General features: G+C 40.8%; 1 protein-coding gene and 1 long non-coding RNA gene across 12 annotated transcripts in view; one reads left to right on the top strand and one right to left on the bottom strand.

Annotated features, from left to right (window-relative positions):
- The window catches only part of LOC135094265 (hemicentin-2-like), a 216,806-nt gene extending 204,886 nt beyond the window's left edge, over window positions 1-11,920 (top strand). For 4 of the 8 annotated variants that reach the window (XR_010263688.1, XR_010263690.1, XR_010263691.1 and 1 more), the window contains 6 exons: window positions 1,173-1,426; window positions 3,970-4,143; window positions 5,106-5,240; window positions 6,024-6,237; window positions 6,811-7,142; window positions 7,743-11,920. Coding sequence is in view for 1 of the 8 variants with exons in the window: in XM_063994247.1 (XP_063850317.1) it covers window positions 1,173-1,426; window positions 3,970-4,143; window positions 5,106-5,240; window positions 6,024-6,237; window positions 6,811-6,938 (905 nt within the window). In the remaining 7 variants the exon portion in view is untranslated. Of the gene's footprint in view, window positions 1-1,172; window positions 1,427-3,969; window positions 4,144-5,105; window positions 5,241-6,023; window positions 6,238-6,810 lie in introns of all 8 variants that reach the window. The other 4 variants (XR_010263693.1, XR_010263694.1, XR_010263689.1 and 1 more) reach the window with 4 other exon arrangements.
- On the bottom strand, window positions 11,763-16,183 carry LOC135094266 (uncharacterized). Of its 4 annotated transcripts, XR_010263697.1 has the most exons (5): window positions 16,047-16,183; window positions 13,332-13,446; window positions 12,633-12,743; window positions 12,171-12,325; window positions 11,763-11,987 (listed from the first exon to the last, which is right to left on the bottom strand). It is a non-coding gene; the product is annotated as an uncharacterized LOC135094266 (long non-coding RNA). The 4 variants fall into 4 exon arrangements; XR_010263695.1 differs by having other exon boundaries at window positions 11,763-12,325; XR_010263698.1 differs by lacking the exon at window positions 13,332-13,446 and having other exon boundaries at window positions 11,763-12,325; window positions 16,047-16,086.
- Between the last annotated feature and the right edge of the window lie 373 nt (window positions 16,184-16,556).

The raw sequence follows: 16,556 nt of genomic DNA, 5'->3' as shown, positions 1-16,556 counted from the left end.
TTTGGTTATGATGATGGCGAGGTAAACAAGATCTCCAGTCAGTAACCACGACAGGACGAGAAGTAAAGGGTTCAAGGTTGATAAAGTTACATTTTTACAAAGAGGCAAGAAGAAAATGGTTCGCAAGTAGAGAGGTGGATTGATTGCAGCAGACTCAGTAATCAGGTCATTTAGTTGTTTTATATTTTTATTTTATTCATTTATTTTTTTATTCATTTATTTATTTTATTTTTTTTTGCAGATCCTAAGCATCCAGAAATATATTTACTTGTGTGTATACCTTCACCTGCCCTCCACGTAAACTATCTTAACTACACACACTCTTTCTTCCCCCTCCCCCCCTTCTCCTGTGATAAAATTGATAGAAAGTTGCTTGTTTTTCGCAGCTCCTAGCTATCCGTGAATATTTACCTGCCCTCCACGTGAGTTAACTGCCTCAATTACACTCACTCTCTCCCTCTCCTCAGCCGTGATAAAATTGTCGAAAAGTTGTTTGTTTTTCTCAAGTTTCCCCTTGGACTTGCCGTGTTGTGTTTCCTGAGCCGCGGTCCGCGTTTGCAATAAGTTTTGAATACCAAGAGGTGCTGGACAGTGTGACAGTATTGGCAGGTGGATCATATTGTCAGTTTATTGTTTATTGTATTTTTTTTTTCTTTTTCTTTTCTCTCCATAACCTAAATCTTGTGTCCTGAACTGCGTGGAGGGTCACATTAACGAATATTAACCTGTGAAGCATTATAAACTTTTTCTTTCATTGTGTTAAGGTCCTCAGAAAATTAGGGATTATGAGGAAAGCGAGGAAACACAGTGCTTTCAAGGGCGATGCAGATAATTAATGTTATTTTGGGAGGAGACTGACATCCTCTTTTTATAGATGTAAGTATTGTTTGCCCTTGGCCAGTACCCCTCCTAGAGAGAGAGAGAGAGAGAGAGAGAGAGAGAATCCATGTTAAACTACTACTTCAAGTAAGGTAACGTTCTTGAAACCCCCAATAACTTCCTGTGGAGCCTGTTAAGGTTAAATAGTGAAAATCCCTTAAAAATTAAATGTGCACTTATTGGACAACCTGACTCAATTTATTAGCGGTGTTTGTTGGCTTTTCAGGTAAATAGCTGTTGAGAGTTATTGTAAAGTCTAAGCAATGAAGGTACTCAATTCTCTTCTGTTCCAGCAGGTGACAGCAGCGGCAGCAGGCACCCACGCTGGGCCACCACCTCCTTATTACGAGCAGGCAACCACTATCACCACCACCACCACCACCACCACAGCCACCACCACCATGTCTCCAGGTTCTCGCTCTCATCCTTCAGCGCCTCTAGGAACTCCATTCACTCCTTCAGAAACAACAGTGTGGCCAACCTTACGGCGCAGCTCGGAGGGACGGCCTTTCTCCCCTGCAGGACAACCTATGTCATGGAGCGACAGGTGAGGGAGGGGTAACATGGGAGGATGTCAGGTGATGGGGCCGGGAGGTGGTCTGGTGAGGATGTGGCAAAACGAGGGCGCCAGGTGAGGTTAGGTTAGGTTAGGTTAGGTTAGGTTAGGTTAGTTTGGTTTAGGTCAGGTTAGGTTAGGTTGGGTTAGTTTGGGTTAGGTTAGGTTAGGTTAGGTTAGCTTGGTTTAGGTCAGGTTAGGTTAGGTTAGGTTAGGTTAGGTTAGGTTAGTTTGGTTTAGGTCAGGTTAGGTTAGGTTAGGTTAGGTTAGGTTAGTTTGGTTTAGGTCAGGTTAGGTTAGGTTAGGTTAGTTTGGGTTAGGTTAGGTTAGGTTAGGTTAGTTTGGTTTAGGTCAGGTTAGGTTAGGTTAGGTTAGGTTAGTTTGGTTTAGGTCAGGTTAGGTTAGGTTGGGTTAGGTTAGGTTAGGTTAGGTTAGGTTAGTTTGGTTTAGGTCAGGTTAGGTTAGGTTAGGTTAGGTTAGGTTAGGTTAGTTTGGTTTAGGTCAGGTTAGGTTAGGTTAGGTTAGTTTGGGTTAGGTTAGGTTAGGTTAGGTTAGGTTAGTTTGGTTTAGGTCAGGTTAGGTTAGGTTAGGTTAGGTTAGGTTAGGTTAGTTTGGTTTAGGTCAGGTTAGGTTAGGTTGGGTTAGTTTGGGTTAGGTTAGGTTAGGTTAGGTTAGTTTGGTTTAGGTCAGGTTAGGTTAGGTTAGGTTAGTTTGGGTTAGGTTAGGTTAGGTTAGTTTGGTTTAGGTCAGGTTAGGTTAGGTTAGGTTAGGTTAGGTTAGTTTGGTTTAGGTTAGGTTAGGTTAGGTTAGGTTAGGTTAGTTTGGTTTAGGTCAGGTTAGGTTAGGTTGGGTTAGTTTGGGTTAGGTTAGGTTAGGTTAGGTTAGGTTAGTTTGGTTTAGGTCAGGTTAGGTTAGGTTGGGTTAGTTTGGGTTAGGTTAGGTTAGGTTAGGTTAGTTTGGTTTAGGTCAGGTTAGGTTAGGTTGGGTTAGTTTGGGTTAGGTTAGGTTAGGTTAGGTTAGGTTAGTTTGGTTTAGGTCAGGTTAGGTTAGGTTGGGTTAGTTTGGGTTAGGTTAGGTTAGGTTAGGTTAGTTTGGTTTAGGTCAGGTTAGGTTAGGTTGGGTTAGTTTGGGTTAGGTTAGGTTAGGTTAGGTTAGGTTAGGTTAGTTTGGTTTAGGTCAGGTTAGGTTAGGTTGGGTTAGTTTGGGTTAGGTTAGGTTAGGTTAGGTTAGTTTGGTTTAGGTCAGGTTAGGTTAGGTTGGGTTAGTTTGGGTTAGGTTAGGTTAGTTTAGGTTAGGTTAGGTTAGGTTAGGTTACATTAGGTTAGGTTACGTTAGGTTAGGTTAGGTTAGGTTAGGTTACGTTAGGTTAGGTTAGGTTACGTTAGGTTAGGTTAGGTTAGGTTAGGTTACGTTAGGTTAGGTTAGTTTGAGTAGGTTAGGTTAGGTTAGGTTAGGTTACGTTAGGTTAGGTTAGGTTACGTTAGGTTAGGTTAGGTTAGGTTAGGTTAGTTTGGGTAGGTTGGGTTGGGTTAGGTTAGGTTAGGTTGGGTTAGTTTGGGTAGGTTAGGTTAGGTTAGGTTACGTTAGGTTAGGTTAGGTTAGGTTAGGTTAGTTTGGGTAGGTTGGGTTGGGTTAGGTTAGGTTAGGTTGGGTTAGTTTGGGTAGATTAGGTTAGGTTAGTTTGGGTTAGGTTAGGTTAGGTTAGGTTGGGTTAGGTTAGGTAGGTTAGGTTAGGTTAGTTTGGGTTAGATTAGTTGTGATCATGATAGGTTAGGTTAGCTTGGGTTAGGTTAGGTTAGGTGTGATGATGATGGGTTAGGTTAGGTTAGTTTGGGTTAGTCAACATAAAGTGACCAAAACAAAAAGGCAGCAAAGCAGGCTGGTGTTTATACGAGGACAAAATCTTTTCAGTCTCCCCAAAAAATGAATTAATAGATAAACAAAATAAAATACGGCAATAAAAGCGAAAAATTTATAAACCTACAACGCCATTCCAACATGACAGAAAACGACATGCAGGAATTAAATCATGTAGAGCCTGTGAACTCTCCATCAACAAAAATAAATAGATAAATAACGTATAACTCAACTCACCAAACAATGTAAAGTAGAAATCATGAACTTTTCCAAAAAACCGTACACCTCTAATGTAAAAAATAAACTTTCCTGTCTAGAAATAACAAAATAAAATAAAGGTAAATGTAAAACTCATCCATTCAAGATTAAATACATAAGAAAAAAAAAATACACTACTCGTCAACTCCAAAAGATAAAAATAAGAATAAAAAATAAAAAAATAAAAAAATAAGAATCAACTACAAAAACAAGTAAAATAAAATAAAACAACAAAAATAAAAAAAAACAAAACAAAACAAACCCACTCAAAAAAAAAATCAACACTTTACGAAACCCTACCAAAAAAATAACAAAAAATAAATAAAAAAATTTAAAAAATAAAACAACATCTTTTAACACCCTAGTTGACTCCCGCCCCCCTGCTAACACCCTCCTCTCCCTCCCCCCCTGTGACTCAGCTCCTGCCGCAGGTTTCATGGGTAAGACGAAGGGACTGGCACATCCTCACCTCTGGCACCCTCACCTACACACGGGAGGAGCGCTTCTCTGTTCACCATCCAGAGGGCAGCACTGAGTGGACGCTGGCGATTAAGTACGTTCAGTTAGCTGATGCGGGCACATATGAGTGTCAGGTGAGTACAGGTGTGTGAGTGGGTTTGGGCAGGTGTGGAATGAAAGAAAGGGAAGGATAAAGTGTAAATGTTTGATAATGAAGAGCAAGGATAGGAGAAAAGGAGGAAAAGATAAGGAAGAGTGAAATTAGTGATAGGTAGAGAGGAAGATGGAGGATAAGGTTTAAATATGCGATGATGAGAATAAGAATAGAAGATAAAGGAGAGAAGAAAGGAAAATATAAGTGTAAATGTAAGATTAGAAGAGTAAGAATAGTAGATAAAGAATAAAAGAAGGGAGAGGATACGTAGGTGTGAATGTAAGATAAGAAAGAGTAAGAACAGTGGCAGATGAGATAAAGGGTAATACGAAAAGAAAATAAAGAAGAATTAGAAGGGAAAATGACACGATGAACAAAGGTGAAAATAAAATGGCAGGTTTGTCAAGAGGAAGTGCAGGTGTGTGACAGGTGTGTGTGATTAGAAAGGTTAAGTAAGGAAGGAAATGTAAGAACAGGTGTACAGTGAAGGAAAGAGATGCAACGTGTGTGTGTGTGTGTGTGTGTGTGTGTGTGTGTGTGTGTGTGTGTGTGTGTGTGTGTGTGCAAGCGATTGGAAGGGCAAGATTTGAAAGGGAAGTGAAGGAGAAAGAACAAGTGGGAAAAAAGTGATGGAAGGAGAAGGGAAGATGAAAAGAACAGGAGGGGGAAAGGTTAAGGAAATAAAGGGGAAGAAGAGAAAGAACAGGAAGGGGAAACTCAGAGAGAGAGAGAGAGAGAGAGAGAGAGAGAGAGAGAGAAAGAGAAGCATAAGAAGGGACGAACCAAAAAAAAAAAACACAATATAAAAAATAAATAATAAAAAAATACATAATAGAAATACAAAGACACTAAGAAAACAAAAAAACACGTAATATAAAGAAAAAACACTAAGAACACAAAGACGAAAAATACACACGTGACTAACCCCAGGTGTGTTTGCAGGTGTCCACGGCGGAGGGCCTGGCATCTCACCTGGTAGCGCTGGAGGTGGTGGTGCCCCGTGCTGTCATCCCAGGGCAGGAGGAGCACCACGTGGAGGCGGGGTCAACCATCTCCCTCACCTGCTTCATTGAACAGGTGAGCTGCGCGTCATACAGGAGGGAGAGGGCGCTACTAGAGTAAATGAGAGCGCTGGAAGAGTATACGTATAGAGAGTATACGAGTTAAATAGAGCGCTGAAACAGTGAAGGTTGAGGAATTGTTGTAGCTGAAGTAAGTGTTGAGGGAGTAAATGTCTTATTGATGGCAGAGGAGGGAATGGTTTAGGAATAAATGACATAGTAAGTTACGTTGATGTTTGGAATAAAAGCATTAGGAATTAGTGTTTTAGTTTTAGTGTGCTGTCTTACGAATTAATGTTTCAGAAAAAAAATAAATAAATAAATAACTTAGTCTATTTACGACTCCAAAAGTGTTCATTTAATTTAGCTGATGAACATTATGGTGCGTTTAAGTTTACGTTGCGTTTGCTCGGGTAAAGAATAATTCGCTGTATCAATCCTGCACTGCCATTACCTTCCCTCCCCCTCCCCTCACTGGAGTCCCGTGGCGCCGCAGTACATCTCAGTTTGTTCAGGTAAAGAATAACGCTATATTATTACACCGCTATCACACCTTTACCTTCCTTCCACCTCACCACCACACAGGTAAAGAATAACTCGCTATATCACTACTCTGCTATCACACCTCTACCTTCCCTCGCCCTCACAGAGTTCCGTGGTGCCGCTATACAGCTAAGTTTGTTCAGGTCAAGAATAACTATATCATTAATCCACTCTCACATTACCTTCCCTCCACCTCACCACCACTCGCTACATCATTCTTGCGCTACCACACCTTGACCTTCTCTCGCCTTGACAGAGTCCCGTGGCGCCGCAGTACATCTTCTGGTACCACAACGCGCGCATGATCAACTACGACCGGGAAAGAGGCGGCGTCACGGTGCACATCGAGGCCCAGCCCAAGGTCGCCTCGCTCCTCAGGGTGCGTGACGCGCGGCCCGAGGACTCCGGCAACTACACCTGCGCCGCGGCCAACACTGAGTCTGCCTCCGTCACTGTGTACATCACGGAGGGTGAGTCGGTGGTGCAGCGCTGCTCTCTTGCTGTGGTACCTGAGTAGTTAGGAGGCACCACGGCAGTGTTCCTCAGCCTCCATGCATCCTTTCACGAGTTTTAGAGAAATTCCTATATCCTAGTGCCTGGGACTATTAATGACAAATGAATTAGATGAATATTTGACATTATTCTCTAGTTTTAAAACTGAAAATGTATAAATAAAAGTATTAGATCTCTGTTTTACATAGAAAATTGCTATTTGGTCTTAAGCAATTGTTATGTAGCTGCTAAATGTTTAATAAAACAAAATGCCACATCTCAAACACTTGACGCGCGAGTTGTCTAAGTGTAATATGCTAATATAAAACAAACATAATACTTTAATGTTTTAAATTAATTTCGTACTTGACTCTTCCTAAAACATCTTTTGGTTCTGAGCACACTTATTTACACATACTGGCCACGTCATGCACCCTCCATGTAGCCCAGTATTTCCAGATACCCTTTGAAAACATGAGGTAGGCTACGTTAACCACATCTAACTTGAACCGCCACTAATACCGTTCTTCCTCTCCCGTTTTCTCTCATAGCTGCTAACAAGATCGCAGCGGTGCAGCCTCGCGCGCCGGACAGCAGCGCAGCCCCAGTGCTTTCCCTGCCCCTACTGCTAACGCTGCTGGTCCTCGCCCCGCTGCTACGCTACCTCTCAGAACTTTGAACATACGCACTCACACACTCTCTCACACGCTCCCTCACACCTCTCTCACTCCTACGCCTTCCAGTGTGACAAGTTGATGGATTGCTGGGTTGGACAGATTCAGGGCTTCACTCCAGTAAGCCAGCGCCCTCCATGCCAGTCCCTCTATGCCTCCCCGGGTTCCTATTTTAAAGTCCTACGGAAATATCAAGATTTGTTTCATAGGTATGTGTATTCTGTTCCATTTTCTCCTGTTATTTTCCCTCTATCTTCCTTGTTTGCTGTTTTTTTTTTCTTCTCATTTTTCTTGTTTCCTTCCACATTTCAGTTTTCTTATTCTTTCTTCTCGTTCTCTTTATTCTATCCTTCATCTTTCATTCATTCTTCTGTCCTTTTTTTCTTTTCAATCTTCTCGTTTCCTTCCTCATCTAAGTCTTCATAACCTTTCTTCTTTTATTTATTCTATCCCTCCTCCAACTTTCTCATTAAACATTCATATCCTTCCTCCTTTCATTCATTCCTTCCCTTCCTGATCTTTATTCTTTCTGTCTTTGCAATTTTCCTTTCTCCATCCATTCAATTCACTCACTCATTTCTTTTCTTTTCTTCTGCCTTTCTCTCTTCCTTCTTCGCTTCCTTCACACATTATAATTTTCAGATCCCGGGAAAGGAAAAGACACTAATCAGAATTCGGGATATTTATCAGTGTCTTCTTTTCATGATTCGCCTTCACCTTTCTCCATTTAATTATATCAGAGAAAATTAGGCAGTTAAATGTAGAGAGTGTGTCTTGTCTTTGCCTTGACACTGCTCCCCTCAAACTAGGTCACTCCTGCCTTCCTGTGTGACATGGGAGGCGTCACGTGGTCCTGGGACGAGAGGTCAAAGTCACAGGAGGTCACGTGCTGCGCGGCTGGTCTGCGCAGTAACTCACACCGTCCAGGACCCAACTTTTCTGGTCTTGGCCCGACTTACAGTAGTCCCCCTTAGTAAATCTTCATAGAAAACGGCGAGGCTGGAAGGGAGAACATCTGTAAAAGAGTTAATGTTACTCAGTTTTAAAGGAAATGATAAGGGTCTATTTTGAAAGGCTGTTTTCTCCCTTTGTGACTGTTTTTCAGAGGCCACGTGAATAAGTCAGGCTCTATTGGGTGTTTTTCCATGTTTAACCATCACCGGGCGCCGGTGAAAGAATTAACATGACTGAGTTTCAAGGGAGATAATAAGAGTTTGTATATTGACACGCTACTCTCTGTTTTCCGAAGGCCACACGGATGGTATGCCAGGCTTTTCTATCTATCAGTAGTGCAGACTCCGTGTTAAGCCCCAGTGTCTGTTGAAAGCAGTCGAGATGGGACGCCAAAACGTTTGAGAACACTGTCACCAGTTTCGCACTGAACAAACCACTCTCTAGTGCAGGGGTCCGCAACCTGGGGTGCGCGTGCTCCCAGGCGTCCGTGAGAGACATTTTGGGGCACGTGACAGGTCTGTGATAGTGCCTGGACTGACCCATGCATTCACAGACTGTTGTTGAAGTTGTTGTCATTACGCGCGGTACTGAAAGAAAGTTGGAGGATAGAATAAATAAAGGAAAAAGGCTATGAAGATTGCAATGGGGAAGGAACTTTTAATGACAGATTTTATATACTGATAGATTTATGAGGGTAATTTTCTGTCATCACGCACCGATAAATTTGTGGATTTCTTGTTATTTACTGATGAATTCGTGGATGCAGGTGTTATGTTCAGACTGCATCCTGGTGCATTCTGGGTAAGGGGCACATAATCAGTAATGAAAGACTGAAGGGGTACAAGATTATAAAGGATATACTGAAAATCTTAAGGGGTACGAGATTAAAAGGTTATACTGAAAGACTTAAAGGGCTACAAGATTAAAAGGTTATACTGAAAGGCATAAGGAGTACGAGATTAAAAAGATTACACTGGAAAACTTTAGAGATACAAGATTAAAAGGTTATACTGAAAGACTTTAAGGGTATAAGATTAAAAAGGTTGAGGACCCCTGCTCTAGTATGAATGTTCAGCCTTGGAAACTTCAATGAATATATCAGGACCACAGATAAGATACATCATGTTCATTGTAAGTAAATATGATCTTCACCTCCAGGAAGGAAGTAAACTGCAGCTGCTTGTATTTTCTCCTGAAGCAGTTTACCCTTCCGTGTGTGAAGGCAGGAGTTGGTGTCTGAGGCGTGCTAACCTTTGTTCTCATGTCTCGCTTTTTTATTCACTATTTTTCGTTACTTATTTACAGTTATTTATTTTTTGAATTTTTCTAGCAAATTACCTGTATTATTATTATTATTATTATCATTATTATTATTATTCCCTCTATACTCGTCTGTTTTCTTTTTTTTCCATTTATTTATTCATATAACAGACTTTTCTCGATATTATTCCCTCTATCCATTTTTCTTTTTTTTTATTTTTATTTTCAGATTATTAAGTTATCAAGCTATTTTTTTTTTCCAGATTCTTATTCGTTATCATTCATTCATCATTCTATTTATTTTTCCAGATTGTTATGAAAAAAAAAAAATCACATCATGTTAAATATATTCACTCCGGAACGACTGATGTGCTGTACATACGTTACTGCATACTTAAAGTTACACTGTCTCTGTGAACTGTATACATGTAAGTGCGTCTGTATTTTGTGACTGGTAAATAGATTATATATTTTTTATAAAGGTTATTATATAAATACTGATCCATAATCATTGTAAGGAAGTGTTTCAATGTGGATGCCTAAAATACTTTCCTTTTTTATTTAACTTTTCTTTTACCTACATGCCACAATGTGCCCGATTTCACAGCTGTCTGGTAATATACATAGACAAAAGCTGTACTTACTGCCATTACCAACACCTGGATCTGATTTCACAGTCGTTTTCATGGTTTCGGTAATCCCCATCGTAACGAATATAACAAAACGAAAGTCTTTGGTTCCGTAATGTTAGCACTGGTTTGGTGGTGGTGGTGGTGGTGGTGGTGATCACTCACTGGGAACAATCACAACAGGAAGCGACTGTGACATCAGTTCTTAGTAATGATGGAACACAGGAAGCCTCAATGGTGGAGCCGCTGAAAGGACGGAACTTTCCATTTTTTTTTTTTTCTATTTTGCACGTTTTTGTTTGTTTATGCATTTGTTTGAACAATAGTGTCATCAAGGACTGTCGTTAAGGAGGAGGATTATTTTATTGTTTCTTTATTTTACATTTATTTCATATTTATTTAATTTGTTTAGTTGCAGGGATGTATTTTCTTCTAGTATACTTAAGAGAGAACGCTCTGATAGCAGGAGGTGCCTCATCTTTATTACTTTGTTTCTTATGTTTACATTTATTTATTTAATTAATTGACTTAGTTGTAGATATGAGCCGGCCTGCTATTCTTACCAGAGAACACCGTAATAACAAGAGGAAGTGCCGTTGAGAAGACACATGTTTCTATTACTTTTTAGTTTTTCTTTATTTTTTACACATTTTCATTTTAGTTTACATACGTTTAATTAACTTTTAGTTGTAGATATATACTTCCCTTTATATTGGAGAGAACACGGTAGAAAGATGAACATGTGCCGTGCCGTTCATCGTCAGGGCATCTTACTCAGGCAGCTTAGCGTAAGTACAACCCTCGTCTTTTTGAAGGACGTATTCTGAAACGCTTTGCTATTTTCAAAGGCCTCAGAGATGAATAGCCGGGTTCTGAAGACTATTTCTACTGTTTATAATGTACAAACTTTGTCACTAGAAGTATAAAAACACCTTCAAAAACCCATGTCACTTTAGTAACTAGAGTCTTTTGAAAGTAGTCGAGGCGCAGCCAGAAGTGTTTCAGAATATGCTCCGTGTTTCAGAATATACTCTTGCTGAAGCGTGCGTGTGAACTGTGACATTAACCTAACGCTGTGCTCCTCCCCGACTTCCCGCCCTTCTCTACGAAAAATAAAATCCTTGCACTTTCCTGCCAAGAAATTTGAATATGGAGTGTTGAATGTGTGCTTGTGAATGTAATAGAATCTTATCATCGCCTGTAGCATATTATTATTTCTTCAGCCCACGTCCAACCACCTCACCACTCAGGCGGGTTCCACTTCTCTGCAATGGGGTGGGCGTGCGTGGTGAGGGCAAGGAAGGCATGTATGGGATTTACGCAGAATCCTTGCGCGGTGGTGAGGGGCGTAGTGAAAAGCAACGTAAAGTACTCAATTGAATAATGTCCTTAAAAGGTAATAGTGAGGAGGTGTTTCTCTTGTGAAAGGTAATGGTAAGGTGTGTGTGTTTTTATCATCATTAGTCAGTCAGGTTTATAAAATGCCATTTGGTTTGCAGGTGTGTGAACGGCTCCATGCTCCCAATACAGGATGGCTCCCACTGATGCCAAGGCGGCTGCTGCGCAGTCACGTACAGCAGGTTTTAACTGTGTAGTAATGAATAAAAAAAAAATATGCCTTATGCATACTGTCAACGACTTAAGCACTGGAACGTATATATAAATTGTGCTTTGTATATATTGTGCTTTCTGGCGGTGGTGGTTGCATATATTGTGCTATCTGGCGGTGGCGGCTGCAAGTAGAGCATAGAGTATGTGCAAGTAGAGCATATACGTAGATATGTCGGTGTCTTCCTCCACGGGTATTGTTAAAGGGAAGTTTTACAGAACAGGTAGTTAGTTTTTACCGAGTTTCAAACGATGTGAATATGGTGCAACAATCAATGAAAAATTGTCTTTTCATGAAGGGTACAAAGAAAATCATTTTATACCTCAGTCTCTCCGGAGAAATTGCATTTATACATGTAAAACCGAGTTACCTCAGTCTCGAGAAAATATTGCCTTTATTTTTACCTCAGAATTATAGTATACATCAGAAGTCTCCAGAGAAAACTTTTTTTCCGGAGAAAACGGTTTTTATATATTTATGAAAAGAAAAATATGAAGAACATTTCCGTGTAAAGATTTTTTTTTTTTTTTTTTTTTTTACCTCAAAAAGCCTCCGGAGAAAACAAGACTTCTTTATTTTACCTCGAAAAGCGTGCGAAGAAACTGTAATCCAAAAAGGAGGACAAGAAAGTATTAAAAAAAAATAAAATAAATTTTTTTAACTTCAAAGACCAGAGTCTCTCGAACTCTTACGAACAAAATGCTTGTTAATCAGCAACACTGCTAATCCCACAAGTCTAACAATACTGGGTTCAGAAGGCAAGCCAGCTATGCCGGGGAACGAACCTTTGGTGAGCGGTTGGCATTTTTCCTTCGCTTCTTGGTTTCTTTTTTTTTTTTTTCTCTCTCCTGTCCCTTCCCATTTCTTCAGTCTGTCTGCCCTCTTCTCTATGGAGGAGAGAACTTCAGTCGTCAGTTCTCTCTCGTTCTCTCTCTCTCCTCTGTGGAGGGAGAAAAGTAAGAATATATTCTTAGTAGTACATCATCAAATCCCCAAAGATTTACTTTAAAACTGCACAGCATTAACTCCAAAAAAATCCTCGAAAACCTACAAACATTTCCATGGAACGACGACCAGTGGTTAAGAACAACGTCAGCGAGGGGAGGAGCAAGCACCAGGGAAGTATCACCAATCTGACCTTAGAAACAATCTTTTTGTACTTAAGGGACGAAGCATTGCAAACAGGACCTTAAAATACTCCATAGATGCTTTTTTGTACTTAAGGGATGAAGCATTGCAAACAGGACCTTAAAATACTCCATAGATGCGGTTCTAAGTGTCGCGCCTTCCTCGTCCACGCAGGATAACTTCAGGCAAGATGTCCGACCACTGCAGACCAGTCACACCTACGCATCACCCTGTGGAGTAAACCCAAGTTCGTGAGTTTATTTTTCCATTATTACACGCCACAAACGGTCTGAAGTGAATTTCTTACAACTGCTGTACATCTACACATCAATTAGCCAATAAGGAAGAGCACGCCGTGGATTGTTCCTGTAACCTCATAAGCATTCATTACAAGCAAGTGATCGATCGTTATAAACATACGGTCTGAGTGAGAATTTCCTACAATCAATTATACATCAATCACCCAGCAAAGAGGACACCGAGAGGAGGTAACACGAGAATAGAAGGTGTAGTCCGCAGTACAAAAAAAAAAAATGGTTATCAGATTGACTCGACTAAAGACTAGAAAAATTAGTCACTACACAGTACCTTCCTTTACTGCGTGCTGCCAATCTCGAGCTGCCATCCTGACCAGGCCCACGGCGTTCCATCCTATGTTAATACTTTCCAGCAAGGTCTCTATACATTTATTTGCTTTCTTGTTGCTCTTCTTCCATCAATCCACCCCATCAAGCAATCCCTTTCCATTCCTCCAGCTGTCAGGACGCCCAAAAAATAAACTGCCTCTAATTTATACTTATCAATTTTGTCTCCATTACTGCAACTTTGTCTGCATTCCTGCACGTCGCAGCACTTCACTGGTTACTCTCCTGTCCATGGCCTTTGCATTCTTCTTAGAAACCACGTCTCCGTAGCTTCTAACTTTTCCACCAGCTGAAGGTAAGACATGAAAGCAACGAAGTTATACAGCGAAATATAAAATAAGCATACAATAAAAAAAGATTCCTTAACAAATAAAGACGCTTGTATACACTGAAATATAAAATAAGCTTATAATAAAAGATTCCTTAAATAAATACGCTTGTATACACTGAAATATAAAATAAGCTTATAATAAAAGATTCCTTAAATAAATACGCTTGTATACACTGAAATATAAAAAGCATAAAAAAATAAAATTAGCAAAAAAAAAATCCTTAACTAATAAAGACTTGTGAAGCCTGCCTAAAAAATATCCTTTTCGCCTGCCTAAAAAAATATCCCTAACTAATAAAGATGCCTTGTGAATCCTGCCAAGTCGCGTTTGATTTGACCTAAGTACGAGCAAGTGGAAGGGGGCTCGTTAGGCTGTTCAGTTCACCAGTAACAACAACTTGACTATATATATTCCCATGAAGCACTCGTTCCTTAACCACCCACCCCTTGTTAGGCACTTAGGTTTTGTATACCTCATTAATTATCTACTATACCTCATTCAATATCTAGTTTGCATACCTCACTCAAAATATCCACTTCTTACAACCATCCACTCCCTTTTAGGCATTGATAGGTTTTGTATACCTATTATTATGCGAGGAACGGAGTCAGTGATGGTATTAGTGACGGCATTAAATACTGCATGGGTCTGTCAGTTGCCTATGGGGAGCTTTTAAACATTCTAGGTATGCATCTACTACCGTTCTAGCCTTTTCACTTATGTTCTGACCCCGCTACCAAAAGACAGTGGTTTCATCTGCAGAATATATATACGACTTAATCTTCAAATCTATATGTAGTTCATTACACTTCACTCGTCTCCACTACACAACCCATCTACCGCACCCACGCCACCACCCACGCCACCCCCACCATGCCGCACCGCAAACCACGCCGCGTCCACTTCCTCGTTCGCCACACCTGCAGACAATCCATGCTGCACCCCTAACGAGGCCCTAACACCTGCAACCGACCCGTAAGACTTGATTTACTAACGTACTACCTGATGCCTTGGCCCTAACAACTATAACGTATCAACCGTAACACCACCAACAACCTACTCGTTTAGATTGACTGACTAACATACCAGATTGCCTTGTTAGGTTGTTAACACTACCTATGCCAGTTACAGGTTTCTCCACAGTTCTCACTTAAATCGCATCTACACTACTTGAAAACCGCTACAGGGCCACCCTTGAAATCACGAGAATACCTTTGATACCTTTGAAGTCATGAATATTCTTGAAATAACTAAAATGCAGTGAAGCCATGAACAATACAAATCACGAAATCCTTGAAATCACGGAAGCAACTTTGTAAGACATAAAATTACCCTTGAATTCATTAAAAGGCTCAAGCTAAACCACAAAAACACCCTTGAAATCACGAAAACTCCCTTGAAATTACGAAAGCCCCTTTAAATTGAAATAGGAAGTTCAGTGGAGTACTACTATAATCGAGACCAAGTGGGTGGATTAATAAATGGATTAAATATGGGGAAATGCAATGGGGGACTATTATAAAGCAAGGACAAATGAGAGAAAACGGATTACTATTGAAAACAAGGAGAAAAGCAAAGGAAGGACAAGCGAGAAATGCACTCAAAAAGGCAAACAAAGGAAGGACAAGCGAGAAATGCACTCAAAAAGGCAAACAAAGGAAGGACAAGCGAGAAATGCACTCAAAAAGGCAAACAAAGGAAGGACAAGCGAGAAATGCACTCAAAAAGGCAAACAAAGGAAGGACAAGCGAGAAATGCACTCAAAAAGGCAAACAAAGGAAGGACAAGCGAGAAATGCACTCAAAAAGGCAAACAAAGGAAGGACAAGCGAGAAATGCACTCAAAAAGGCAAACAAAGGAAGGACAAGCGAGAAATGCACTCAAAAAGGCAAACAAAGGAAGGACAAGCGAGAAATGCACTCAAAAAGGCAAACAAAGGAAGGACAAGCGAGAAATGCACTCAAAAAGGCAAACAAAGGAAGGACAAGCGAGAAATGCACTCAAAAAGGCAAACAAAGGAAGGACAAGCGAGAAATGCACTCAAAAAGGCAAACAAAGGAAGGACAAGCGAGAAATGCACTCAAAAAGGCAAACAAAGGAAGGACAAGCGAGAAATGCACTCAAAAAGGCAAACAAAGGAAATACAAGCGAGTGAATTAAATAAGCACTCAAACAACCATACAGTAAACAACCATCCATTGTAAACACGCACTCACTTCTCTCCACCACAACATGCACACGAACCCAATCTTCTACCACACGTACGAAAGCACGCAATTCCACCACCACCCAACACACGCACGCAATCCCACCACCACCCAACACACGCACTCAATCCCTCCATTCAAACACGCAATTTTCACCATACACACGCAAAGACGCACGCAATACCCCTACTCCGCCACCCACATGCACGCAATCGTATACCACACGCTATTTGCTATCACCACTACCAACTAAGCACAGTACCTACCACCATCATCACTATCACCAACACACGCAAACCCTCCCCATGTCCACTCAACACACACACACACACACACACGCACAAGCTTACCCTCCTCTTCCTTTGCTGGTCCTTCTAATACTGAGGCGGAGAGAGCCTACTTGACCTCCTCTTCTCCTCCTCTTCCTCCTCCTCCTCCTCCTCCTCCATAGCTACCTAACTACCCTCCTATTCTCTCTTTTAGTAATAAGCTTGTTCTGTTCTTCCTCCTCTATTCTCCTTCCTTCTTCTTCCTCTTTCTCCCCCTCTTCCTTCCTCCTCCTCCTTTTTCTTTCTCCTCTTCCTTCCTACTTCCTCTTTCTTTCTATTCTTCCTTCCCCTTTCTTTTCCTCTCTTTCTCATTCCTCTCTTCCCTTCCTCCCCCTATTCTCGTTAATAAGTGCTCTCTCTCTCTCTCTCTCTCTCTCTCTCTCTCTCTCTCTCTCTCTCTCTCTCTCTCTCATGTTCCTAGCAATAGTTATGTCACCATTAATATGTAAAGGCAAAGGTTTTTAAATAGATAACTGTTTAAAGAGTTCGTTTTCATTAAAGTACTGAAGGACACAACAAGCTAAGGTCTAT

Source organism: Scylla paramamosain, chromosome 45 (genome assembly GCF_035594125.1).
Source record: "Scylla paramamosain isolate STU-SP2022 chromosome 45, ASM3559412v1, whole genome shotgun sequence".
In the NCBI taxonomy this organism is placed as follows: Eukaryota; Metazoa; Arthropoda; class Malacostraca; order Decapoda; family Portunidae; genus Scylla; species Scylla paramamosain.
This window is presented reverse-complemented; position numbering and strand designations above follow the sequence as displayed.